The 22,214-nt window shown below is 34.7% G+C and overlaps 4 protein-coding genes across 5 annotated transcripts; 3 read left to right on the top strand and 1 right to left on the bottom strand.

The window, feature by feature from the left end:
• The first annotated feature begins 427 nt into the window (after positions 1-427).
• On the top strand, positions 428-2,566 carry LOC18047712 (cytochrome P450 71A1). Its single transcript, XM_006439885.2, has 2 exons — positions 428-1,404; positions 1,620-2,566. Exons 1-2 carry the CDS (start codon positions 499-501, stop codon positions 2,229-2,231), a joined length of 1,518 nt encoding a protein of 505 aa, XP_006439948.1. The 5' UTR covers positions 428-498; the 3' UTR covers positions 2,232-2,566.
• A 954-nt stretch (positions 2,567-3,520) lies between these two features.
• On the bottom strand, positions 3,521-6,211 carry LOC112100323 ((-)-germacrene D synthase-like). Its single transcript, XM_024189454.1, has 7 exons — positions 6,089-6,211; positions 5,692-5,959; positions 5,160-5,532; positions 4,840-5,058; positions 4,586-4,724; positions 3,901-4,149; positions 3,521-3,814 (listed from the first exon to the last, which is right to left on the bottom strand). Exons 1-7 carry the CDS (start codon positions 6,209-6,211, stop codon positions 3,521-3,523), a joined length of 1,665 nt encoding a protein of 554 aa, XP_024045222.1.
• Positions 6,212-7,200: 989 nt separating this feature from the next.
• LOC18047711 (cytochrome P450 71A1) lies at positions 7,201-9,082 on the top strand. The gene is made up of 2 exons (XM_006439884.2): positions 7,201-8,177; positions 8,471-9,082. Exons 1-2 carry the CDS (start codon positions 7,254-7,256, stop codon positions 9,080-9,082), a joined length of 1,536 nt encoding a protein of 511 aa, XP_006439947.1. The 5' UTR covers positions 7,201-7,253.
• Positions 9,083-14,777: 5,695 nt separating this feature from the next.
• On the top strand, positions 14,778-21,250 carry LOC18047709 (quinolinate synthase, chloroplastic). Of its 2 annotated transcripts, XM_024187953.1 has the most exons (8): positions 14,778-14,852; positions 16,070-16,903; positions 18,583-18,867; positions 18,972-19,190; positions 19,364-19,543; positions 19,681-20,190; positions 20,609-20,770; positions 20,860-21,250. In XM_024187953.1, the coding sequence occupies exons 2-8, from the start codon at positions 16,148-16,150 to the stop codon at positions 20,941-20,943; spliced, it is 2,196 nt and encodes a 731-aa protein (XP_024043721.1). In that variant the 5' UTR covers positions 14,778-14,852; positions 16,070-16,147; the 3' UTR covers positions 20,944-21,250. The 2 variants fall into 2 exon arrangements, with proteins under 2 accessions (XP_024043721.1, XP_006439945.1); XM_006439882.2 differs by lacking the exon at positions 14,778-14,852 and having other exon boundaries at positions 15,995-16,903.
• Positions 21,251-22,214: the final 964 nt, after the last annotated feature.

The raw sequence follows: 22,214 nt of genomic DNA, 5'->3' as shown, positions 1-22,214 counted from the left end.
AAAATTTAAGGGGGGTTAGCGGCCGAATAAATAAGATAAGTTAAATTTACTAATTAGTAAATCAAAAATTTAGCTAAATGATTCTTCAAAAAATGTCAGTATCATTAGATTTTTCAAAGTTAAAAGATAGACGAAAGGAGCAAAAAAAAACAGAGGAGAGAATCCGAATGTGTTGTGTATCTTATGAACTTAATGCGACAGACCTTAAGATTAAGTGTGAACTAGGCTGACGTGGGCCTACAAAAATAAACTAACTGGTATTGATTTGTAGAGATATTGAATACTCAATCAATTGAAATACCAAAGATTAGTATTTACATAAGATATCAATAACTTAAAGTATTAAAATTGGACTTTTCGAAATGAAAAATACTAAAAATTGAGAGATTCAAGTTTCGTTCTCCTATATATATGGCCGAAGCTTTAGGTGAGTAGTAATCCCACGTGAAGATCTGCAACTTCAAGCAATCTTCTTTTATATCAACTCGTTACAGCAACATGTTACTGTCTGTTCTTCTTTTTCTTCTTCTTCTTTTTCCATTTCTATTTTTGCGCCTCAAACACAGCAGAAATAAAAACAAACTCAACTTACCTCCATCCCCACCAAGGTTGCCCATAATTGGAAACCTTCACCAGCTAGGCACTCTCCGTCATCGCTCTCTCAAAGCTCTATCCAACAAGTATGGCCCTTTGATGTTCCTGCACTTGGGTCATTCTCCAACTCTTGTTGTCTCATCAGCTGAGATAACTAGAGAAATTATCAAGAATCATGATATTGTTTTCGCGAACCGTCCCAAAAACACAGCTGGAGACATCATCTTTTATGCCTCCAAAGACATTGGTTTTTCTAATTATGGCGAATACTGGAGAGAAGGTAGGAAGGCTTGTGTTCTTGGGCTTTTGAGTAATAAGAAAGTGCAATCATTGCAGTATGTAAATGAAGAGGAGGTTGCGATCATGACCAACAAAATTCGTTCTTCGTGTTTCAATGGAGGTTCCGTTAATTTGGCTGAGATGCTACAAACTGTTGCCAACAACGTAATAGCCCGTTCCGTTCTTGGTCGGAGGGTTGAAGAAGAAACTGCTGGAGGTAATAGCAATAAGTTCGGGGAGTTATCAAGAAGGATGATGATTCAATCAGCATCCTTTTGTTATAGAGACTTGTTTCCTTCTTTGGGATGGCTGGATGTCGTTACGGGACGCATTGGTCGCTTGAAAGCAACCGCTAGAGAATTTGATGCTTTGTTTGATCAGGTGATTGAAGAGCACAGGATATCAGAAATAAGTGATGAAGATAATGACCAGTCTGATGAAAAAGATTTGGTGCATACAATCCTCAAACTTCAAAAGGATGGCAGGCTTGGGATAGAACTCAATCAAGACAATCTTAAAGCACTTCTCTTGGTATCTCTCTCCCCTTGATTTAGAATTTCTGCATATTTAAGTACAACTACATTTAAAAATATATCAGACAAGCATATGTATTATTAGCTGTATATTATATAGTAACAAGATTTTTTTTTATTAAATAATTATCAATTACAATCTCACTTACTTATACACTTGCATGATAATAATACATAGGCGGCAAATTGAGGTTTTATTATTTCATCTTTTAGGACATGTTTTCGGGAGGGACAGAGACAACTTCAGCAACAGTAGAATGGGCAATGGCTGAACTGGTTAAAAATCCAAAGTTGATGAAGAAAACTCAAGAAGAGGTAAGGAGAGTGGTGAAACACAAATCAAGTATAAATGTGGATGACATCAATCAGATGAATTACCTAAAATGTGTCATCAAAGAAACTCTAAGGTTACATCCAGCAGGTACTATTTTGTTTCCTCGGATGACGTCAACAAGTGTCAATCTAAGAGGTTATGATATTCCTGCCAACACAACTACATATATAAATGCGTGGGCCATTCAGAGGGACCCAAAGGTGTGGAATAGAGCAGAAGAGTTTTTGCCGGATAGGTTTATTGACAGCACGATTGATTTTAATGGCCAAAACTTCGAATTCATTCCTTTTGGTGCTGGGAGAAGAATTTGCCCTGGGATGTTGTTTGGAAAAGTTGCAGCTGAGTATCTGTTGGCCAACCTTTTATATTGGTTTGACTGGAAGCTTCCTGGTGGTGCAGTTAATGAGGACTTGGATATGACTGAAGTTTTCGGGTTGACTGTTAGTAAGAAATACCCTCTTATTCTTGTGCCAACATTGTATTTACCTTAGTATTGCAGGAATCAGTTTGCTCAAGGGGTTTGGAGAGGGTGGTCGCTATCAAGTGGAAGTACCCTCGCAAGATCATTCATTTCCAGTCTTCGTTGTGCGTCAAAGGTAGTCATGTTCCGATAGCTATGTCTTTGTTTGCTTAGTGTTTGTGTCTTGTTCAGTCAGTTTGTGCTCAAGCTTTAGTTTTTCAGAATTTTGTCTTTCAATAAAAGTTGTCTTCCTTATGCTTTGTCTTGTACAAGTACGTATTTCATCAACTACTGATGTCAATATACGTAATGCATAAGAGAAATAGGGTCATTCTACTATTTTTCCTATTAAGCATATATCCAGAATATGTAACATGCCTTGTGATACAAATAAACTAGACTTTTGTTATATATATACACACATGTATATATTAGTCATTCTTAGGTGCGAACGCCCTCATTCTTTATGAATACACTTTTAAGCCGTGAGATTTAATAACATTAAAAATTAATTCTCTTAAATAACATGACTTTAAAGCATGTTGACATGGAAAAAAAAAATGAGGGCACCTACATTAGAAAAAGACTTTATACCTATATATATATATACATAAAAAAAATTTATTTTGAGAATTTTGGATTTTGTTAAAATTTGTGATGTATTTACAACGTTATAAGCTGGTGTATAATATTATAAAATAATTTATAATGTTATAAACTCGTCTTGAATATTAATAAAATCTCAAACTAGAAATTGAGTATATGTATTTGCGCAAAGTAAATTAGTTCTTTATGTATACATATGAGCAATTTTATAATAAGGGAATCCTTTACTTTAACAAACTAAGGGACAAACTAAAAGAAAAAAATAAAAAAATGCAATGCAACTTATTTTAATCCTAGCCTAACTTACCCACCCCAAGTCTAAGTATTCAGAGAACAATTGACAACAACAGTCCCTTTTGCTTTTTCTTTGCTTCACAAACAAGTGAACCAACCATATATTATGAAGTTTAATCTTATTTACGATATAGAGATAATTTGCATGCAGTTTAGGTAGCTAAAAGTGACGAGCTTTTTCAGTGATTGCGTTAACACTAGTGGGTTACATGGGATACTAAAAATTTATAAAAGACTTAACTAATAAAACCAATTTCTCCAATTACATTAGTTCTACCAACTATAAAATTCCATGCCCAAAAAGTTTTTAGATTAATGCTACCAATTAATAAAGATAGAAAATCAATACATTAATTCAAAGGAATTAGATTATTACAACGGAAAAAGAGCTAATGAGACCAGATTCATCACGGTCCATTCTTATATTGGAACTTGATCTATCAGCAATGCTGCAACATTTTGTTTCATTTCATTCCCCACATGGGTGTATCCATCGCCTTCCTTGTAAACCACATCTATAACCCTCGCAAGATTCAAAGCACGCATAAGCAGAGGCATTGGAACTGCAGTAGGATTGAGGCACTCTTCGTTTATATCCTTCCATGCATTACTAACTTGCCTATACAACTCCTCACAAACCTCTTGCTCTGAGAGTCCATGCTGCTTCATATAACATTCAACAGCCGAGGCAGCGTGCCCTCTCTCTTGCTCAAACTACACACGCGCGCGCATATTATGCATTATAACCCGAAAAATTTTAAATATCATGCACATAAGAAAATTCAAATTCAATTTGTTACCTTGTGTGATTTTATGTCATCCATGAATCTTCCAATTATTTCAGAAGCTCGAATTATCTTAGGTCGACTGAACACCCAATCAAAAGTCTCCTTTGTCACTATATTGTCCATGCCCAAAAAAGATACAGTTGTGAGCATGGTGTAACCGGAGGTCACTAGTGCCACACGCATATACTCCTCCATTTTAGGAATGTAATTCTCATGGAACCATTTGGATTCATCATAGTAGCCTTCAACAAGAATTTTCATCTGCCATATGCATGCTTACATGTTAACGGTATAAAAAAAAATCTTTTTTTTTTTTGACACTTTGGTCTTTCATAAATTGTTTTCAGCACTTGGCATTTTGATAAACTTTTAATACCTTATTTTATCCTTGGTCTTAAAACACTAAGAGAAAAATACTTTTTTGAATGATAAATGTTATATTTTTACCTACAACTTCATTAATAATTGAGACATTCACAAATTAAAACGAGTTAATTGATTGTTAACAGTCATATTTACCTTTTAATAATTTGTTTTTTCTATTAAAAAATTATCTCTAGAAAAAAAATGAAGTATAACAAAAATTTTAAATGCCCAAGTAATAGTTAAAAAAAATCTAAGAGGGATTGAAAAAAAAAAAAAAAAAGGTTGACTGCCAAAAAATGGAAGATCTCAAAGAGAGCTGACAGTGACATACTGCTTCCTTTGCATATTGAACTCGATATGACCATCCTTCATTGGCAATCTCTTTCTCAATTTCATTGTAAAGATCCAATAATGCCCCAAAAAATGTTTGCATGTATTCAGGGAGTTGGTCCATGCTACTTTCATCCCACCTAAAAAACAAAAGTATATATATAGTCCAATTTTCTTGGAGGTTTAATTAATTAAAGACATGATCGTCTTTAATTTACCCAAAAAGAAATCTGACCAATATTCAAAAGTTCAAACCTCTCAATTACTTCTGTAAAGAGCTTGAGCTCTTCAGGAGTGCCATATACATCGTAGATATCATCTATAATTGATGTCATGGCAATTACTTTGGTTAGTATTCTTCTAGCAAGAGAATAATTGGGCTCGAAATACACTCCCAATATCCAAAAGTAGCACTCAACCATTCGGTCTCTTGCGAAAGGCAGCTTTCTGGCAAAGTCCAAATCCTTCCACCATCTGAAATGCAGTAATTATTAATTAATAGAACTTAATTATAGTTAATTATCATCTCAAGACCCAAAAAAAAAAATGGAAATGTTATAAATCTGAAAACTTGCCTAGAGATTTCACAAAGTTCCTTCTTGTGCAAAGATTGCACTAGATTGAAATCCAACTTTGCAAGTGTTAATAAAGCTTTGTCATGAGAAGCATTGTGTTGGTAGATGGAAATGTAACGCCTGTGTTCTAGCCTGGGTAGTCCCCTGTGCAGCGGCTGCCGCAGTGCATGCCTAACTTGTGCTTTCAGAGGATTGCTTAAATGGGTTGCCACGGACTTAAGGTGAGTGGTTGTAAAAGCAATGGCCTCGTCAAGTATATCTTCTCCATGCACTCCAAGATGCGCTGCTTCGTACAGGCTCAACATTCCTAGCACATCACTTGCCAATGACTCCTTGAAATTACCTTTGTCATCTTTGAACATGTTGAATTTATCTGATATATACCATGACCAAATAAAAGGGCCGGGTTGATTATATTATATGAAGATACATAACATTACTGGTACCATATATACAATTTGAGAATATATCATGTTTAATTTGGAGAGTGTATAACATGCATGTGCCATGGACTCGTCACACACACACATACCGCATGAAACATTATAGCCGTGCTGCCTTAAAAGTCGAAATCGAAGCGAAATCCTGTAGAGATCATCTTCGGTATCGTCATCGGAATATTTTTCATTGTATAAATGCTGTAATGCTTGCTCTAACTCTCTTTCAAAGTGATATCCCACGCCCAGGCGCTGAATAGCATCAATAAGGTTCAGCTGTATAGGACCAGCAGTGGCTAATAGCTTTCTTCCCACTTCCTCCTTCAGTGCTTTGAGCTCTTTTAAGTCGCGGGCATGATTCATCTATGCACATATACCAAATTAAATGGTGCATTTTGCTTGTTAATACCACTAATTATAATCTGAAAAATGAAAAAAAGTCATAATAATTAGTTTGCCCTATAGCACCACCACTTCATTAGAAAAGCATACCTTGTCCTCTGCTGTGTAGTTGGCGAAGCGATCACCCCAAACGCTTGGGTGAAAATTTGCTGTCCGTCGCATAACCTGGCTTTTAGCATTTTGGGACGAAATCTGAGGAACTTGAATAGACATGTTGCCCGCCGCAAGGCAAAGGCACTTCTACTTAATGATAAACAGGGTGCAACTTTTCTCTTAATCACCTGCACAATCTAATATCTATATATATGGAGATGGACTAAAAGTATGTGTTTTGCTTTTTGGAAGGAAATCTGAAAGATAATGCACTTTGAGTTAAAAATATTTAATTGCAAATCTAGAGAAGTAGACATGGGATTATATATATCTGCAGTTAATTAATTTCTAGGATACGGGTTATTCTATCATGCTCTTTATATATATGGAATATTTATGCATCTCTACCATAATCTATGTTCTTTGTCGTATAACTTCATTTTGCTTATTAGTACGTAGAAAATTTAACCATTTTTTACAAGTTATTTATTGCTTACGGTAATTGTCTTCTATGAAATTAGCAACTGTTTATAGAATTGTGATTTATTGCATCAATGGTGATAATTGGCACGATTACTACTGATATAATTTTTTCTCTTAATTACTTGTTTCAAGCATATGGCTTGCACAATCTAATATCTATATATATGGAGATGGACTAAAAGTATGTGTTTTGCTTTTTGGTCCCTAAATCATTGGCCCTCTCAGTCTGCTCAAATTTGAAATTTTAGCGTTATGGCTCTTATCGAACCAAAATCATTGTTCAGCCACGGGCGATGTGCTCACTTGACACATGCTACATTAATCTATAGAAGTAGAATTTTTATTCTTAGTATTATTCGCTTACTGAAATGGAACGTTATCCAACATAATTAATGGTGGTTCATGCACCAAGCACTATTAATTATATTGCACTTTTATCACATTGAAATAATATCTAGCCAAGTTCAGTAAGTCATTCCAATTATGGTTATGCAAGATATAGTTTATTGTGCTGTATTAGTATTCCACCAAATTGTAGTTATATTTTAACTGAAAATAATTATTTCTTAGTTGTATATATATTATAGCAGATGATTTTCAACACTTGCATTCCGGTATTTGCTCATAAAAGACCCAACGGGCAGGGCGAGTAGTTAGGTGTGTATAACCTCAAGTGAAAATGGCTTTTGTAACATTGTTGGTGCAACTAGTGCAAGAGCTGCACTTTACCACACTGTTGAAGCCCGTTCCTTTGTCTCTCCTTCTTCTCTTCTTACTGATTCTGTTCAAGTTCATCAAAGGTGGCAACCATAATTTGCCACCATGCCCACCAAAATTACCAATAATTGGAAACCTTCACCAGCTAGGCAATCTTCCTCATCGCTCTCTTCGAGCTCTCTCAAAGAAATATGGCCCCTTAATGCTCATCCATTGGGGTCAAACTCCAACGGTCATAGTGTCATCAGCAGATATGGCGAAAGAAATGATGAAGACACATGATATCATTTTCTCAAATCGACCCAAAACTACAGCAGCAGATATCTTTCTCTATGGATGCATAGACATTGCTTTTTCTCCCTACGGAGAATATTGGAGAGAAATTAGGCGGATTGGGGTTCATGAGCTTTTGAGTCCCCAAAGAGTGCAGTATTTTCAATTTGTAAGGGACGAGGAAACTGCGGACATGATCAATAAGCTTCGACGTGCTTCTTTGAAAGGAGCTTCTGTCAATCTAAGCGAGATGTTGCTCACCGTCACAAATGATACGGTTGGTCGATGTGTTTTCGGTAAAAAGGCCAACGAGGAAAGCAAGTTTGGGACGATATCGAGAAGACTGACGACCCAATTGCAAGCTTTTAGCTTCGGTGATGTGTTTCCTGCTCTGGGCTGGATGGATCATCTTACTGGGTTGATACCGTGCGTGAAAGCAACATTCAGATCATTAGATGCCTTTTTTGATGACGTTATAGCAGAGCACAGGAATTTAGAGCGTCCGGATGACAAATCAGTGGCCAAAGACTTTGTTGATATTCTCCTTCAAGTTCAGAAGGACGCGACCACGAAGCACGAGCTCTCTCAAGAGAATCTCAAAGCAATTTTACTGGTCTCATTCTCCCTCTAATTCATACACACACACACACACACACACAGAGGGGCGGACTCATGTTGGTGGGTGGATGAGGATGGGGGTGTACCCCATATGTAATAGAAAAAAATAATGATAAGATAAGGGTACAAATTAAAAGTTAGCACATTCCAAATGATCTTACCTTTAGACCACCTCTTAAACTATATAATTTTGATTGGTCAAATAAGTTTGTATTCTTTTCATTCTGGCCACATTTGATTGAACAAGAATCTTGGTTCTAGCAGTGCATTTTAATTTACTTTTTGCAGGATATGTTCGTCGGAGGAACTGATTCTACTTCAACAACAATGGAATGGGCAATGGCAGAGCTTGTGAAGCATCCGAGTACGATGAAGAAGGCCCAAGAAGAGCTAAGAAGAGTGGTGGGGAAGAAATTGAAGGTAGAAGCAAGCGATATAAATCAAATGGAGTACTTGAAGTGTGTCATCAAAGAATCTCTGAGGCTACATGCACCAGCTCCACTTTTGGTTCACCGAGAAACTTCTTCGAGTGTTAAAATGGGAGGATATGAAATTCCTGCAAAAACAAGAGTGTTTGCAAATGCCTGGGCAATTCAGAGGGACCCCAAATTATGGGATAATCCCGAAGAGTTTATCCCAGAGAGATTTTATAATAATCCTGTTAATTTCATGGGTGAAGACTTCCATTATATTCCATTTGGTGCTGGAAGGAGGGGTTGCCCTGGGACATTGTTTGGGGTTACAAGTGCTGAAGGTGTGGTTGCTAATCTTTTGTACTGGTTTGATTGGAAGTTGCCTGGTGATACAGTTGGGGAAGACTTGGACATGACTGAAACTTTTGGGCTCACTGTCTTTAAGAAAATTCCGCTTTATCTTGTACCAGTTATGTACTCTGCTTGAGCCATTACAAGGCCTTAAATAATAACGGAATTCTATGACTTGGTTAATTTGAACAAAATAATACTAAATACATAATTGAAGTAAGCACAAAAATATCTACATAATCAGTTTCCTCTGCAGGCCATTTTTAAGTTATTTGCTTATATAAATAAAGATTGATAGACTTCGAGAACCTAAGAATACACACACATTAAGAAAAAAAAAGTGGTGTGGGCTTAATATTTGCTAAATGTTTCTATTCAACATTTCTGACAGTAATACTAATTGGTTTTATCTTATAGGAATTTGTTGAGCTTCCATATCAATTCCTTGAGAAGAAATTGACTAAAGCTCTACATGGAAGATCCATTGACTTTGTTGCACAATGGGGCAAGATTTGACCAAACTAACTCTATTCAATCCCCTTCCCATGAAAAGAGCTCAAGACGAGGTAAGAAGAGTGGTGGGAGAAACAACACAATAGATGAGGCCGACGTTAATCAAACGGAAAACTTAAAGTGGATTGTCAAAGAGACTCTGAGGTTACGTTTTCCAGTTATGATTACTCGAGCAACACTAAACTGAAAGGTTATGGCATTCCTCCGAATACAGAAATCTTTATGAATTCCTGGGCAGTTCAAAGGGATCCCAAATTCTGGAACAATTCTGAAGAGTTTATCCGGGAGAGATTTGCAAGGCTAGCATAACCAGTACATTCCATTTGGAGATGGGAAAAGGGGTTGCCTGGGATTTCATTTGCAACTGTAGAGAGTGCATATGTGTTGCCAAATCTCCTATGCTGGTTTGATTGGAAATTGCCAGATGATGCAAGATGTAAGGACCTGGATATGAGCGATGTTTTTGTCCTTGTACTTCGCAAGAAAATACCCCTTCGGCTTGTACCAGTAATGCCTGCTTGATCTGTAAGTTATCTGATTTTTGAGTCTGTTCTTTGATAATAATAGGTTGCCCCGTGTTCCATTTGTTGCAGCTTCATTTGTAGGGACGGCATCATTTCTTGTAATATATCTATCTATCTTATCATTTGTAACGAATCAAATAAATGGCCTGATCTATCATTTATTGCATATTGCTTGCTTTTGTTTAAATGTAACTTTCTGGCCAGGCCTTCCTCGTTGTTTTAAATATATAATTTCGGTCATTCAGGTTTTAGTGACTAAAGGTCCAGCATTATTTATTTGTTAATCAGTTTTCGATCAATCAAGTATACAACCAAACACTAGAGTCCATTTTGGATTCATAAATATTGAACAAAAGATGACACGAGATTTTGGTTTATCATTATTTAAAGCTATAAATATAATGCCATCTTTTGCCAATATGTACTGTAAATTTGTTTCGAAATTGGCATCAATTTACTCTTGTAGGTTGTCAACAAGAGCAAATAAGCAATTGATGATATGTTGATACTAGGAATCCTCTATGAAAGTAGTTAGCATGTAGTTATAAGTCAGCAAAAGGTCAAAAGGTTTTAAATCAAATTCCTAGTATAGATGATTACTCCTTGCTTTAGAGATCTACTCTCTCCGACAACCTTATGGTAAACAATACCATTGATTTAATATTGTGCTTAGACAAAACTAGCCTAAAATAAAGTCTACAAAATCTCAAACCTAGGGCTCTGATACCATAATTTTAACACCCTAAATCTAAAGTGTGCGGAGCATGTGGTAAAGGAGGCCACTCACAAATCAAAATTCTTACGCAAAAATCTCAAATTGAAATATATCAAATTTCATTCAAATAAATTCACGAATCCATATGTCTAATACTGAATATTTTCTCTCGAAGACATAAATATAACAAAAGTCTCAAAACTCTCCCATTACAAGTTCATAAAACAAACGTAAAGAAAACACGAGTTTATCTTTCTCTTATTCAACTAGCAAAAGTAAATGAATCTTTAGCTCTAAAGATAAGCACACCTCTCAACAAGGTATTTAATCTGCAAAAAATAATGACGAGGGGTGAGTTATCAACTCAGTAAGTAAAACCACTCCCAACACATTACGGTTATCGAGTACTAAAAATATTGCAAGCCTTTTTTATCAAACATATCTTAGAAATAATAAATAAAATGACATATTGTAATAGGAGGACTTAATTTTGTAAGTGATTCAAAATATTATAATCATAATTAATCATGAAAGGAAATAGTATAACACATACACAGAAAACAAAAGGTTAGCTTATGTCACATAGTGTCACCTAAACTCCCGGTGACCCAACCAAAAGCAAAATCAGAATCAAAATATCGTGTGCACATTCAGAACAAAAATCCAATATTGGTCCAGAACATATATATCGTATAATACAATTAAAATCAGAATCAAAATAACTAAGGATAATGAGCCAAAATATTTAAATTCATTTTTTATGTGTAATGACTTGCACATGGCACTTTGTACTATAAGTGGCACTTCGAGGCACTCTAGTCCTCGAAAGGTGGCCGCCAAATAGTCTTAAAAGGTGACCCCCGAACAATCATAACTAAATTTCTATTATATAAATGATCAAAACATTCTAAACAAACTCATAAAAGATTATAATAATGAATTAGGCTTGCAAAACAAATTCTATTATAATATTCTATAGATAATTTCGTTAAAAAATCACTTAGCAAAATAAATTATATATTTAAAACCATAAAAAAAAAAATCAGATGTGAAAATATTAACTAATTTCGTTATGAAAATCAAATAATTTTCAAAGAACTATAAAAACATATGTACTTATGATAGATCAAAATAATTATACATTTCCAGTATATTAGAAATGAAATTACTTATCTCGATAAAAGAAATAATCTAAACACACTTCTAAGTCTCTAACAGCCTCAAACCCTTCAACACCTTTAATAAATACAAGATATAACTATTAATAACTTATCTCAAAACCCTACTTTTCTAATTCATACCCGTACAAGTTTCATTCTTAAAATTTAAAACTTAATCAAAAAATCAAAATGACACAATATTTTACAGAACTACTTTGGACATCCATATGTATCTCTCACAAATCTTTTCAAGAGTATCCGACACCAAAAACATTTTCAAAACTATTTATTTTTTGACAAATTTGAAATTGTCTCATAGTGCCTTAACTGGACAATATAGATTCCGAGATTCTTATAAAATTATACATAGATAAAAAAATTATGAAATCAAAACTGGAAATACTAGACACATATATTAACATTTGTTTAAAATTTCAAAAATTTTCAAGTTCATTTGGCTTTACAAATAATTTTGTGAATGAGGTCCTGATGATAGAATCTCATTTTTCCAGTGCAACAATGTCAGATTCAAAAATCCATATAAAAATAAAAAATAAAACCAAATCTTATGAAACAAAATTTATTTAATAAGCCCTGCATGTCTAGTTTACAGAAAGATAAGGTTTTTCTTAAAAATCATCCACAAAATATATGTTTTCTTTTGGGATATTCATTATGTCTAGAAATGTTCAGTGTGTTTATTGTATCAGGGATTAACTAACATGACTCACCAATAAATTAGCGCACTAAACACAACTTAAACACATCCTAAATCATGCATAATGGTCTATAACAATCTAAAATCGTGCCAATTAAAACCCTAAATAGAGCACAATGATAGGAAATCAAATAGAGCATAGAGAAAGTAAAACTTACGAACTGTTAAGACTCTCTTTTCCCTAAGCCAAAGTTTGAATCCTAAGGTATGAGCGAAAGAGTAACGAGCATCAGTAACAAAAAAAAAGGTTGTGGATTTAGGGTTATGGGAGAGGGAAAAAGTATAAATTTATAAGAAATCTTAAGAAACCCTATTAACTTTGGAAAGAGTAAATCTTTTCTAAAATTACCCATGGATCCTAATTATGGATTTAATAATCCTTATTAATAAGAAAATAAAATTTCTACACGTAAGAGTCCTTCTCCTATGATAATTTCTTTTTTTTCAAAAGTAAAGTTTCGGGTATTACACTTTTATTGTATTTTAACATAAATTTCTCATACAATCATTTAAAAAAGGCAAAAAAAAAATTATGCAAAAAAGTCCATGTAACATGGGCAAAGGATTTTTATACTTTACATAAAAAAGAATGAAATCTTTTGCATGGAAAAGAGTTAGGCCAAACTAATAAAAGTTATAGTGGTGATATTTGACCCCTTATTATATTTCATCAATCCCTATTTTTTAGTTAACTTTATTAAAAATTTTAAATTAATTTTTATTATCAACATACCTCACCAAATTCCGAACTTACTCTTATTATAATTTTATTTTTTTTCCTACCATCCACCAAACACAACTTGTAAAATCTATTTAAAAAAAAAAAACTCTCGTAATCACTATAGTTTGTCTATTTCTTTTTAAATATTTTATTCATTGTTGCCATAACTATAAAAGAAGATTGGATACTTCTTTATCATCTGCTATTGAATATCGTAAATTAATTTCTTTCATAATTGTAAAAGTAGAGCATACAATATTTGATTTAAAAAGTTAAAAGAAATTAAGTTTTAAGAAATTAGATTAACTAAATTAAATATTAATAAAAATTATCGTGTGGGTGCATTTAAAAACTATTTATCTTTTTAAATAATTTCAAAAAAAGGATAAAATAGTTATTAGCATAAAAATAATTAGTAGGACTGGTGATATATAACGAAGAGTCAAGTATCACATTTTAAAAATTATGAATGAACATGAAGAAAAACAATGCATTTTAGATATCTATATATATAAAAAAAAAAAATCTTTATTACGTGTACGTGTATATCACTCTAAAGATACACATAAAATTAGAAGAATATGGGAACGAATATCAACAATTTTTTATATTTTGATCCATAAATAGCATGAAATTGTCACATTTTGCCTCGAATATCTTAAATAATTGAAGATGCACAAGAAATTAGAAGTGCTCATGAAATTAGAAGAAAAGGCATATGAGAACGAAAAAGCATGAAAAGTCTAACATACTGAGTTGCTGACCCGTCAAGTAGGTCAACCGAAAGTTTTTGTGGTGAAATATCAACCTCATGTGATTAATGATCATAAAAAAATAATAAAGGTCTGATTATGTTAAAATTATTTTTGAGATAGATTACGTTTTTATAAATAAAAGTTATAATACAATTTGTATTATATTTTAAACCAACTCCATTCCCGAATAATAAATTAATAATCCATTGGAAGATGCGGCAAAGAATCAGATCAACAGTGGGCAACGGCATTCACCGAGTCAAAAATTCTCCGCTTTCTATTAGTTATTTTTTTATACTTAGATTAATTATTTCATTTTACCATTATTTGAAAAGAATTTTTAAAAAAATTACAGCCCTTAAACATTGAGCTTATGCTATAATTTATGCGTCTCCCTCATTTATAGCACATTTTTTTCATCATTTACGCGACAAGGGAGAACGGAGATGAGACTGTTTCTGGCGTGGGAATGAGAGAGAAAGATCTGAGCTGTTTGGTGAGGTTTCATGAGGAAGAAAGAAGATGGGAGAGAGAGACGCTGAGTTTTGTTCCCCTTATGTGTCTGTGTGTGCGTGTTGTTAAACTGTGCAGTAAAAAGTGGGTTTTATACTTTGTACAAAACGCACCGTTTTGTGCAAAGTTTTGTACAAAGTGTTGTAAGAATATCGGCACCGTTAATTATTACTCTCCAATATGCATTTTCGCGCGTTTTATTTTTGATAAACGGCTCTACTTTCTGTGTCGTTCTACGCCCTTTATTTAACAAACGGCCCAGCTTTCTCTCCTCGTTCACTTCCAAGGCCAACCCAGGCAGATGAAACTGAATTTTCCCCCAAGTCCATCCCAGGCAGCACGTAGCCCCGCCCCCTCCACGGAACCTAATTATAATAAATAAAACTCTTGTCCTCTCTGGGAGAATACCCAACAAGACAGGCCAATCATTTGCCCTCCAAGTCCATCATTTTGGAATAAAAACAGAAATTTATTGTTATTATTATTATTATTATTAAGTCATATTTAAAATTGAGGTCGCGTGATTTTTAAGTTATAATTATTGTAAAAAAAATTATTACTATAAAATAAAAATTAATAATTTATAATAAATATATATTTTTTAATTAATAATTTTGATAAAATTATTAAACATATAACAGATTTTTCATGATACAAGTGAAGAATTATTTCAACATAGATTCTAAACTACAGCAGTCAGTATTTATCAAACACTTTAGTACTGTAACTTTTAAAGTATAACAACTCTACTCCAATGACAAACGGAATGTAATTACTGCGCCCTTGAGGTACGCACCCTAGCGCCTATGTATTGTAATATTATCATATTTTATTAATTTTTATGGATGGTGGTGGTCTTTTGCTTGAGTGTTGTAAATTAGAATCAAATTATGCAAAACCCGATGCCTTTGGGAATCATGTTTATTTCAACCTTTCATGTTATGATTTGATTGTTTGATGAAATACCTAGAAAATTTAGTTTGTTCTCTCAAATTATTTTACTCTGTTGAATAAATTATATTTACCATTATTTGAAAAGAATTTTTAAAAAAATTACAGCCCTTAAACATTGAGCTTATGCTATAATTTATGCGTCTCCCTCATTTATAGCACATTTTTTTCATCATTTACGCGACAAGGGAGAACGGAGATGAGACTGTTTCTGGCGTGGGAATGAGAGAGAAAGATCTGAGCTGTTTGGTGAGGTTTCGTGAGGAAGAAAGAAGATGGGAGAGAGAGACGCTGAGTTTTGTTCCCCTTATGTGTCTGTGTGTGCGTGTTGTTAAACTGTGCAGTAAAAAGTGGGTTTTATACTTTGTACAAAACGCACCGTTTTGTGCAAAGTTTTGTACAAAGTGTTGTAAGAATATCGGCACCGTTAATTATTACTCTCCAATATGCATTTTCGCGCGTTTTATTTTTGATAAACGGCTCTACTTTCTGTGTCGTTCTACGCCCTTTATTTAACAAACGGCCCAGCTTTCTCTCCTCGTTCACTTCCAAGGCCAACCAACCATCAGTAGCCCGCGCTCGAAGTTCAAGGCCACGCTTTCACTTCAACTCTCTCCCTCTCGGAACGGAAATGGACTCCGCTGTAAGTCTCGCCATGAAATCTGCTTCTGTTTCCTCCTCTTCTTTCTTAGCCGGTTCACCTTTTCTCATCTCCAAAAACAAAAACCCTAACTTTAACTCCAAAAAACCCTTTTTCAACCCACGCAGCGCCGCGCGTTTTTTCTCCAAACCGCTCATATCCTTACAATCCTCAGGACCCACTTCCCAAAACCCCCTTCCTTCATCTTTCTCTTACTCTGCTGTCACCGAAACCACTGATCTGTTACCATGTAAGCTTCATCAACTAATCTCCGAGTTTCAGTCTCTACCCGAACAGCTTGACCGACTCAACCGTCTCCTTCATTACTCAACGCTTCTCCCTCGTCTTCCGGACTCGTCACGGGTCGACTCTAACCGGGTCATGGGCTGCACGGCCCGGGTCTGGCTCGAAGCCACTTTGGATCAAGATAACAAGATGCGCTTTAGAGCTGATAGTGATTCCGAGATTACGAGGGGGTTTTGTTACTGCTTGGTTTCCGTTTTTGATGGGGCGGCGCCGGAGGAGGTGTTGAGAGTCAAGACGGAGGATTTGGCTGCTTTGAATGTGAGTTTGGTTGGTAGGGAGAGGTCGAGGGTCAACACGTGGCATAATGTGTTTGTTAGTATGCAGAAGAGGACTAAGGCTTTGGTGGCTGAGAGACAAGGGCAGAAGCCTTTTGAGCCTTTTCCTTCTTTGATTGTAACTAAGGATGGCCTTCAGGCTAAGGGCAGCTATGCCGAAGCACAGGTTTGTGATTTGTTTCTTTTCAAGTTCAATCTATGTTGATTGCTGCGTTTTTATTTGTTGTAATTGTGAATATGGTTATAGGAATCTGTTCTTTTGTTTATTACCTACAAAACATTAACTTCAAGAGCCGATGATTAATTCGATTCCTCTACATGTGATGTTGCTTAGTTGAATAGTCATGTTTGTGTCCGAGGCAGTTGGAGCCCCTGTTAATTGCGCTTCTACGGTGTTGTGTTTCTTAGGTTATTATAAAGAAGAAAACTTGAACTTCACTTAGTTGTGTTCCCAGTGATCTCAGAGCTATTTGGGATTGAGGTGAATTAGCTTTTAAGCTACATCTGCTGTGAAGATAAAAACCGAGGGTGTTTGGTAAACACCATCAGCTGTGGTGTAAAAGTCTTTAAAAAGAATTTGTGTTAAAATTATTTAAATTAATAGTTATTATTTAATTTGCTAAATTATATTAAATCAATGATTAAATAATTATAATATATTTGGCCGCCGGCAAACTTCCGGTCAACAAGAGTCACCGGCGATGACCTCAAAGACGGCAAATTGGATACCTTTGGATTCTGTTTTCCATGATCTATTCAACAATGCAATTACAGAGTCGAAAAGCCATTGGAGACAGTGTTATCGCCACCCAAAGAATCTGAAAGAGCCTTCCACGACTACCGTCTGAAGGTGGTGGTGAATTGTAAATCTCCGCCATTTAATGGCGACGTCACGGTTAAGCCGTGGCTTTTGGCACTGATTGCTCTGTCTACGATATTTTTTAGTGCCGGTAATTGCACCGTTGGATAGATCACAACAAAAGGATTCTAAAGGTGCTTGTGGTAATTATTGGGTAGATTTTACTTTTTCTGGTAACTTTGGCCCGCGACGGTCACTGTTGGTTTTTTTTTTTCATTTTGTTGTAATGAAATTTAAATTATTTATTATAAATTAAAAATTAGAAAATGAATTGTATTTTCGATAAATTATAGGATAGTACAGGTATTTTATCTATTGCTATGGGATAAAATCATCTCAGCTTCCAAACTACAGCCATCTCACCACAGCACCACTGTTGTTCTGAAAATTCATGTTGATTTTGCAGTTTCAGGATAACTTTTGATTTTCTGAAATTATCTTTCATTTTTATCAGTTTAATTGGATTTTTTAATTTCCTTAGTTCAATTTAACTAGAGTTTATGTATATGATTCATATTGATTATTCCCATGGAATGACTCCAAGAGTACTGCTTTCATCTTCCTGTCTGTATGTTTTAGTGCTTAAAAGATTTTAACGGAGACATAAAACTACAGATGATTTTTTTTTCCTGTAAGATTTTATTCAATATCTGCATTGCAGATAACAATATGCTTTCAATTGCATATGTACTGACGATATATGAAGTCTCCCTTAATGATGAAGGAATATCTTCATTCATGGTAATATCTATTTTCTAGGTAAACATGGGCCCTTTCTGTCCCTGTTGTAGTTCTTCTTTGCTATGTGCACTACACTATATTATGATGGAGAATCTTCATTCATGTTAATGACGTTGTGCCTTTCTTAGGTGGCCAGATTATATTCTTAATCAATTCTAAGTGTTAAGGTCTTTTTACAATTGCTTTAACCAATCAATTTTGCAGCTGTATTAAAATCCTAAGTTTTCACTCTAGTTTGGTTGCAGGCAAGATATTTGTTCCCAGACGAGTCTAAGGTTGAAGAACTTGTCGATGTGCTGAAGGAGAAGAAAATTGGTATTGTTGCGCATTTTTACATGGACCCTGAAGTGCAAGGTGTCTTAACTGCTGCACAGAAGTATTGGCCTCACATATATATATCTGATTCATTAGTCATGGCCGATACAGCTGTCAAGATGGCTAAAGCTGGATGTCAATTCATAACTGTTTTGGGTGTAGATTTTATGTCAGAAAACGTGCGTGCAATCCTTGATCAGGCTGGCTTTCAAGATGTATGTGTGTGCACTTTCTTACAAGCATTAACTTTCTGTTTGTATAGGTTACACTTGCACTTGAGCAATTCATGATTTTTGTTTCTTGATGGTATTCTATGCAGGTTGGTGTTTATAGGATGTCAGGTGAACGCATTGGTTGTTCGCTGGCAGATGCTGCCGCTACTCCTGCTTATATGAATTATCTTGAGGCGGCTTCTACAAATCCTCCTTCCTTGCATGTTATCTACATAAATACTTCACTCGAGACAAAAGCTTATGCCCATGAACTCGTGCCTACAATTACCTGCACTTCTTCTAATGTTGTGCAAACTATTTTGCAGGTTGGTAGTACAATGATTTTTTCATTCTTTTGTTTATTGCCTGCATATTCGATGCTCTCATTAAATGTTTCTAGTGATATCTGGTATTGAACTTTTCTAGGAACATGCCTTCAGCAGTAGCAGTAACTTTATCTGCTTTCAGCTCAAGTAGTAACTTTCTCTTTTCCCTGCAGGCTTTTGCGCAGATTCCAGATCTAAACATATGGTACGGGCCAGATTCCTACATGGGTGCAAATATTACAGAGTTATTCCAGCAAATAGCTATGATGAGCGATGAAGAGATTGCTGAGATCCATCCAAAACACAACAAAGACTCAATTAAGTCATTGCTTCCTCGCCTGCACTATTATCAGGTAGAATGTCTCTTTTTGGTCCTTGAGGAACAAAGATATTGAGAGCTTGTTTGAATGGCATTCTTTGGTGGTTAACTTGTTGATGAGGTGATCTAGCTTTCCATTACACATTACACATACCTCATTTTTTTCATCAGGATGGGACATGTATTGTGCATCACCTTTTTGGTCATGAAGTCGTGGAGAAGATCAATGAAATGTACTGTGATGCATTTTTAACTGCACATCTTGAAGTCCCTGGAGAGATGTTCTCTTTGGCAATGGAAGCAAAGAAAAGAGGAATGGGGGTAGTGGGTTCCACTAAAAATATATTAGATTTCATAAAAGAGAGAGTTCAAGAGGCGCTGGATAGAGATGTCGATGACCATCTCCAGTTTGTGTTGGGAACAGAATCAGGGATGTTGACTTCAATTGTTGCAGCAGTTTGCAATTTGTTAGGTTCTGCAAAGTCTTCTGGGAATTCAAAAATTAATGTTGAAATTGTCTTTCCAGTTTCTTCCGACTCAATGACAAAATCATCTATAAGTTCATCTTCAAACCTAAAATCTGTTACACTGGGCGACGTCGCACTACCTGTTATACCTGGAGTAGCTAGTGGGGAGGGGTGTTCTACAAATGGTGGCTGTGCTTCCTGTCCATACATGAAGGTGAATTCTATCTTCGCATTTATTAGATTGTCTGCATATATTTCACATTTATTTACTATTGTTTAATCAATCTCTCTTATGTTCCACTGCATGCTTCAAACTCCTGCAAGTGCCAATATAGACAAGCTAAAATGTTGTATCCACTATCTGAAATTGTTTATTGCAAAGAAAATCAGTTAAATTTCTTCTTGTCAAAGTAGTCGTTTTGGAAATTAGATCTCAGCTGGATGTTGTCTTATGCTAGTGAAATTGGACTGAAAATGAAATTTGACATTTTGTCATTATAGATTTTGATTCCATTGGGCTTGTGAAGTGACTCGCTGATGGGCAAATGTGCCAGTTATTCAGCATTGCTAATATAATTTCTTCAATATGTGCTTGAAGTAGGCTTCTGATTTATTTACTGTGAACCTGACAGATGAATTCTCTTTCATCGTTATTAAAAGTCTGCCACCAACTGCCTCATGGGAAAAATAACCTTAAGGCTTATGAAGCCGAAAGATTCAAATTGCAGACCCTGCAAGGAAAATCAATTGCAGATGTTGGGTGTGAGCCAATATTACACATGAGACATTTCCAGGTTAAATATTTTTCAGAAAATCAACATGCCCTCAAATATTTAATATCACTGCAACCGTTTGGAGTCATTGATTCAACTTTGTTTAGCAGGCCAAGAAAGAACTGCCAGAGAAGCTCGTCAATCAGGTAATTCATCCACACAGCGGAAATTGCAAGTCAATGTCACTAAGTTGAGCACATTTGATGGTGATTAATTTATCTGCAAGCCTGGGACCGAGCAGGTTAATTTGAGAGCAGAGCGATTCTCTGATGAATCGTTTTTATGATAGAACTGTGTTGTAGATTTTGTACTTTTTCACAGCTTCTCTCTATCTCCGACTTTGGCGAAGCTTAAAGGAGATGGAATAAAGGTGCAATTTCATTTTACTTTATTTTTCATTGAAACTGTCTCTGTAGATAAATATTAGTATACATTCCGGCACAGTGTCTGTGGCATTAGGGCAATGAACATTTTCAGAATAGAATCCTTACTTATCAGATATGATTGATTGCTGTTGCCTCTTGGGAGAAAAATATTTCTAAAATTGACGTAAATCCAACTGTCATAAGTCATTCCACCATTCTCTTTCTCCCATTACTTAACATGCTTTGTTTTGGGATTTGTTAATGGACAAGGGACGTGGATTTTACAAATTTCAATAAAAATTTATTATTTTGAAAATGCCCTCAATTGTATATCCAAATGTGAGGTTCCATCGTTACTAGATGCTATGAACTTAGCTCAGCAATGATTACATTTTGCCTTCAATTCACCATTAATGATTACCTTGGTGAAGTATTCTCAAACGTAAGAAGGTTCTTGCATGCCTTATTTTTTTTTATTACTATTTTGTTGTACTTCATCATCATCACGGGATGTCTTTTCAACTCCATCAACTTCTTGGACCCCTTTGGGCTTTGGCCTCTTGAATGATATGATTTCTATTCTCTTCGCCAACATGAAAATTCTCACATGAATTTAATTTCCGTGCATACGAATTTGACATTATAACCTAAATTAAATGTGTAAAAAGTTTAAATTAATTTATAAACTTAAAATATGATTGAACTTATAAATTTTAAGTTAATTTATAAACTCCAAATATGATTAAACTTAATTTACAATTACAACATAATAATTAATATTTATAACCTTATATAAGGCTATATTTAGCTAAAATATAGTATTTATAGTAACTACATAATCATTGTGAACATAATTAGCTAAAATTATAAATTAATTTATAAGCTTAAATGAAAAAAATTAATTAATATTTATGAAATTATAAACTTAATATGATTAAACTTAATTTACATATAGCCTTATATTTAGCTATGATATAATATTTACAGTAACTACATAATTAATTAGTTAAAATTATAAATTCAATTATAAGCTAAAATGAAAAGAATTGATTAATATTTACCAAAGCTAATGCCGGCACTTGAATGTGTGCATGGCTGAC

Source organism: Citrus clementina, unplaced genomic scaffold (genome assembly GCF_000493195.1).
Source record: "Citrus clementina cultivar Clemenules unplaced genomic scaffold, Citrus_clementina_v1.0 scaffold_3, whole genome shotgun sequence".
In the NCBI taxonomy this organism is placed as follows: Eukaryota; Viridiplantae; Streptophyta; class Magnoliopsida; order Sapindales; family Rutaceae; genus Citrus; species Citrus x clementina.
Note: the sequence above shows the minus strand (reverse complement) of the source record. Positions and strands in the feature narration are given on the sequence as shown.